We start from the raw sequence: 6,543 nt of genomic DNA, 5'->3' as shown, positions 1-6,543 counted from the left end.
TTATGTTTTAGAATTCACTGTTTATTGTCAATAACGTATAAAAGTTATTGTATAATGCACGCAATAAATATAATATATAATAATATAAATATTACATACAATTATTGGCATGAAATATTAAGAATAAAAATATTTTTTAAGTTGAATTAGTGAATTCTTTAATAACTCTGCTTCATAGTGAAGTTGTCTATCCTGCCAAGAACCCACCATCAACTACGAGGGACGTTCCATTTACCATGGTAGAATAGTCACTGAGCATGAAAATCACAGCGTTCGCAATGTCATCGGTTTCTAAAATATAAAATTAACCAGATTGAATATTATAATATATTTTCGTCGAATTAGTGTGCGCATCAAGAAAAGTTTTCATTTCAGCACACTCTTAGAATTCCATTGTACACAGACCTGCAAATCTGCCAAGTGGGATTCGTTTCATTATGGGTTCGGATTTTTCGGGATCTGACCATGCAATTTTACCCATACGGGTCAACACGACAGTTGGATTTACGCTGTTGGTACGAATCCCACATTTACCCAGCTCAATTGCCATTGTTCTGGTTATTTGATTCACAGCTCCTTTAGACGCACAGTATGTTGTATGATCGGGTATGGCTCTCTAGATAGTTAAACATAAATATTGTAAATCATATCACAGTCCAGTGATAATATCATGAGACGCAACCATCTATATCCTAATCTGACTGTTATAAGACGTGTTTAATTTGTGTTTTTTTTTTTAACATATATAAATAAATTGATATATCATGTATAACGTTCATACAACATTTGACGCATGTACACAATTTAGAACATTAAAAAAACAATATCAGATATCATGTTGTATGGTACCTACGTTTAGGTATATACAAGGTGTAACAATAAGACTTAACGAAAAAAAAAATGATGCTACTTAAACGTATGACAAAATTTGTTAAAATTATATGATTAGTAAAGAATTTCAGAAATATAGGTACTCATGTCAGCAATATTTCCCAAAATTTTGAAAAAGTTATTACGTTCCAAATTCATTTAATCAAATAATATTAATATTTAAACAAATTTTAAATACTACTTGAATTACTTGACTTTTCTACTACCAAAATTGTTCTTATGATCAGATTCACAAATTGGCTATTTTGAATATAACCAAAAAAATTTAAATCAAATACATTTTTGTATAATATATGTGTAGCACAAGTGACTATAAATTATACATAAAAAAAACATTTAAAATATTGATTTGAACAAAAGTCTTATCAGAAGTCTGTTCTATCTGTTCTACCTTGTACACATCTTATTTATAGCCATATTGGTAATATACTATATACGATAGTTGTTATAACAAATATTATAGTATATATTTCATAATTTTAACATACTGTTGAAATTGTTGAAGAAATATTCACAATAGACCCTCTGATACCGGCATTAATCATGTTTTTGGCCACTGCCTGACTTATTCTCACTAAGGCTCTGGCATTGACGTTTAAAGTCCTGTACAAAAAATATTGTCATTGTTATAGCTACGGTTATTTGTTTTCATGTATAATAATTAAACATTTGTCATAAGTCATGACTTATACAAGGTTTACATTATGTTTCAAAATCATTTCGATAGTATTGCTAGTATTAATTTTATTGTAATCCAACATGAAACTATATAAAATATGTATTTAGGAATTGCTAAAACATTGAATATAAGCTTGAAGGGTCGCCACAGTTAGAACACTGATCTAAATAACGGAAAATTAATTTTAAAAACATTTGGGGGAAAGAGAAGTACAGAACTAATGAGGAAAGCTAATTTTAAGTTCCAATTATCAGATAAAACATACTTGAGGTAAATTCAGAATTAAAATCTTATATGCAAACAAATGTTATAGGTACTTACATCTTATTAAAGGATTTAATACTAAGTGTATATAGTGGCATAGGAACATGGGGAGGAGGGAATGGGCAACGAGCAAAAAAAACAAACCCAAACGAGGTATTATTTAAAAATATGGTGTACACAAATGTTGTATTAATTTTTGGTGTCTGAAAAAATGTGTACGTATGCATTTGTTCCCAATATTCCTCCCAATTTCCAACTATGTAACATATTTTTTTGTGCCCAAATGTGTTACAACCATTATTTTTACAAAAATGATGAAAAATTACTATAATTGGTTTGACATTTTAATATTTATATTAAAACTTTTATTCTTATTTTTTTTTTTTTTTTGGTTTATCTTGGTTGATGGTTTTTTTTTGCTTTGCCTCCCTCCTAAATTCCAAAATCCTAGCTTTGCCGCTTGAAACTTGAAAAACTAAGATTTTACTAACTTATCCCAACCATTTTCGGTGACTTCAAAAAATGGTTCAATAACTGCTACACCAGCATTGTTAACCAATCCATGTACTGGTCCGATGTCGTACATTGTCTTGTAAGTATCCTCCCACTTTGAAACATCACAAAATATTTGTTTTGTGTTTGGTAATGCTTTAGCAGCTCCTTCCTTCTTCTCTACCACTGCGTAGACAAATGCACCTAAATCTAGTAATCTCTCTGTAATTTTTTCTCCCATACCTAAAAAAAAAAATAGGTTAGCTTTATTATTATTTATCAAATAGTGAACACCAATCAGCTTTAAAAAACAAGTTCATTGTTAGTGGTCTTAAAACTTATAATTAATTATACTCATTTATAACTAATCAAAAATTAAAGTGGTTATGACATTAAATATTATAGTATTAGGTATTATAAAATTATCTTTAAAAAATAAATAGGTAGGTAGGTAGGTATTATATTTCATAACTAAACCTAAAACTAAATTATATAGCAGTAAATAAATAGATAAGTATTTTGTTAGTAGTCAATATTAGGTATATTAACTCACAATTCAAGATAAGATAATATTTTAATTTATTGTTATAATAATTTTAATGAAACATATCCTGTATTTTTGAGATAAAGAATTTTAAAATGTAGAGATTTAATTCCAGTTAATGAACAAACTAATAATGTAGGTTTAAGTAATGTCAAGGGCAATGAACTACTTATTGGCGTCTTTATGAGACTTAAGTTACGGAAACTGCACAGAAATCTAAAGTACTTAGGTATAATAGGTAGTTACAATTTTCATAAAAAAAACTACCAAATTTTTCTTAGAACTGTAATACTTTATTATGAATGCCTGATTTTGATTTAATATATAAGAGAATATATTAAGTTCTGATACGCAAATTACTATTGAGTTGATTTTAATTTGTTCAGTCAAGCTTCCATTTAACAAAATTTTCTGTTTAGTGATATATTTTTGAGAACCAAATTTATATAATTATATTCAGTGTATTTCTCAATATTATACATTTTTTTGTTGCCCACATGTATTCATAATATGAAACTTTCACTGTAAATATGTATTTTAAATTAATAATATAAGAATAGAGTATCAGGGAATATTCCATGACATCTATCTAAATGTACCTACTTATTAGAAAGTACTAAATTTTAGTGGTCATATAGTAAACATTTAAACGTTCAGATAAATATTTTCAAAACATAAAATTACAAATATATTGTAGGTTAACATAAAAAAAAAATTAATGTACAATAATTAATAATTAAGCATGCATATTAATTTCTCATAGTCATACCTTTTTGATTATATGTTAAATACTCAAGCATTAAACTGTAAGCATAGATATTATAGTATTATATCATATGCAAGTATGTGACTATGTTTAAATTTAACATATATTTTTTTAATATTAGCTATTATTTAAATGTATAACAAACCAGCACAAGATCCAGTAACTATAATTTTTTTGTCTTTGAAATAATCTTCCATTTTTTGCGGAACTTTACTAGCCATACTCCTTGTTAGGCCTTTAACCATTTGTCCAGCTACCTTATGCTGGAGAAACGCATGTACACTATTTTTTCGCATGAAACTAATCATTTTGGTTCTGCCTTTCTTTTCTGTAACAAAATAAACATAAAATAAGTTCATAGGTACATATTTTAATTATAATCAATTATACTATAGTCATGTAGTACTTTTCTTAATTTTGTTTTATCGACAGTTTTAACATATTTCCTATTATAGACATTAACTGTTGTGTCACTTATGTATAATATGAATATAATAATCACCTAAATAACTATTACAATAAGTAAGTACCTAAGTATCTATTATAATAATATAATTATCTAACTTCAAAAAACATTGGTTAAGCATTAAACTGATTAAAGTAGGCACCTATACTCATAAATCATAATTGATTTATGTTTTAATGAGGGAATTGTATTGTTCAATTTGTATGATTCATAAAAATATATTTGTATTTTATAAACCTTAAGAAACTGTTAAGTCATTACTTATTTAATAATGTAAATAACTACTACTTATTATAAATAAATTTAAAAATGTGATTAACTAGGTAGGTACCTAATATTGATATTAATATTATATCGATATAATATTTAAAAAAAAAGATACAATGAAAAGTAACGAGGTAGGTACCTAGTTGAACTATTCAGTTTTAAACTTTTTTATTACTTATATTACACAACATAATATTTGATAACATAATATTCTATACAGTATTTATATTTTTTACGCTTTGAGTTCAAAGCTCTTTTGTGATTATATTGCATCAAATATTTGAAAATATCTTAAATATTTTTATGCAATGGAAAGAAGAATATCTACAAAATAAATAACTAAAAATAAAAAAAACAATGATTTTGAGGTAAGATTTCTCCCTACTTAAATGTTGAGCTTGTAATTTTTAAATCAGGTTCTATAAAATTTACATGGAAATAAATACATTTTATAATTATATCTTCATGTATCAGTTCTTGGGGAATACTTACAAGCTAAAACTACCTACATTATATATATTTTACGAAAAGTAATGGCAGAAGATAAGGTAGGTAGGTTTAGCGGCTCCTCGAATTTTCGACTTTTTTTTTTTGAAACACATGTAATTCGACGAGTTTAGAACGATGGGGCAAAAATAAATTTGAGGAAATGATTAGTTTTGAAGTTATGGACTTCCGAAGTTTGCTATTTTCGGTGTTTTACTCATGCGCGCAACGCTCTATATTAACGCTCTTAATAACGAATTTTTTAAATTATTTTATTTTATAATTATTTTATAATAACTGCGTAATCACTGCCCATATTCTACGAAATAACTTACCCTGTAGCTTACTTAAGGTGGTGTTGCATGGCAAGTCGGGGGATATTTTCGATTTGCGGAGCGTAGCGAAGGCGCCGAGTAGCGTAGCAACGAGTGCCGCTAGCTGTGTAATCACTGCCCACATTATAAGAGCGTTAAAATATTTTTTTACGCGTCCATGCGTATTAACGTAAAATCGCGAACTTCGCAAATTTAAAACTTCAAAACTAATCATTTCCGAAAATTTATTTTTGCATCATCGTTCTAAACTCGTAGAATTACATATGTTGCCGAAAAAATATTTAAAAATTCGTTATTAAGAGCGTTAAAATAGAGCGTTGCGCGCATGAGTAAAACACCGAAAATAGCGAACTTCAGAAGTCCCTAACTTCAAAACTAATAATTTCCGAAAATTTATTTTTGCACCACCGTTCTAAACTCGTCGAATTACATATGTTTAAAAAAAAAAGTCAAAAATTCGAGGAGCCGCTAAACTAGATTAGTTCCGAAGATAATCTAATACATAGGTACATAAAATGCATTGTAAAAATATTTACATTTACACAATTTATTCTGTTTGGTTGAATTAGATAAAATATGAATACCTATACCGACCTATACATAACATAATTTGAACTATTAGATTTAACAACATTGGTAATTTTTTTTTTTTTTGAATGCTAATGAAACGAACTTTGTTAAATAATATATTTAAATCAATACTATCGTAATACAAAAAAAACTTACCAAGTACCAACAAGCGACGACGGAAACAAAATAAATCTGTATAACGTTACTTGCCGAAAAGTCTGAAGAGTGAAGACTGAAATTAACAAAAAAACAATGGAGTATAAATTCGTTAAAACAAATGTAATAAAACGCAGGCTGTTCCAATGATAAATGTGTAAAATCCCTAGAAAAGTAAACTGTAAATCGGCCAAGTAGACGCGCTCTGGTGGATAGTGACCATACTACTGAAAGTATCTGATGAAAATATAATAAATTATACACACCACCACTGCAGATTTCTATTTAGTCGTGTCCTTAGATCATATTATTGTATATGATCTAAGGTCGTGTCTGTGCCCACCACAGATATATCTGTGAATATGCCTAATATTATGATAAGAATGTAAATACCTAGCTACCGGCTATTTACATTATATAATATCTAGAATATATATAAATATAATATAATCCATATATAATATTATATAAAAATGGAGACAAATTGTATAACAATTTATTCATCAATCGAGAACGGCTGGTCCGATTTGGCTCAAATTTTTTTTAAGATGTTCGTAACTGCCAGGAGAAGGTTTTTACGAAATAAAATTTTAGGAAAATCCTAACTTGGTTAGGATTTTGTATTAA

At 27.7% G+C, this 6,543-nt stretch overlaps 1 protein-coding gene across 1 annotated transcript; it reads right to left on the bottom strand.

Annotated features, from left to right (window-relative positions):
- On the bottom strand, positions 1–6,044 carry LOC100165603 (L-xylulose reductase-like). Its single transcript, XM_001951730.5, has 6 exons — positions 5,917–6,044; positions 3,782–3,964; positions 2,326–2,569; positions 1,380–1,494; positions 406–616; positions 1–291 (listed from the first exon to the last, which is right to left on the bottom strand). Exons 2-6 carry the CDS (start codon positions 3,942–3,944, stop codon positions 188–190), a joined length of 837 nt encoding a protein of 278 aa, XP_001951765.1. The 5' UTR covers positions 3,945–3,964; positions 5,917–6,044; the 3' UTR covers positions 1–187.
- Positions 6,045–6,543: the final 499 nt, after the last annotated feature.

Source organism: Acyrthosiphon pisum, chromosome X, assembly GCF_005508785.2.
Source record: "Acyrthosiphon pisum isolate AL4f chromosome X, pea_aphid_22Mar2018_4r6ur, whole genome shotgun sequence".
NCBI classification, from domain to species: Eukaryota; Metazoa; Arthropoda; class Insecta; order Hemiptera; family Aphididae; genus Acyrthosiphon; species Acyrthosiphon pisum.
The sequence above is the reverse complement of the archived record's forward strand: the minus strand, read 5'-3'. Positions and strand labels throughout refer to the sequence as shown.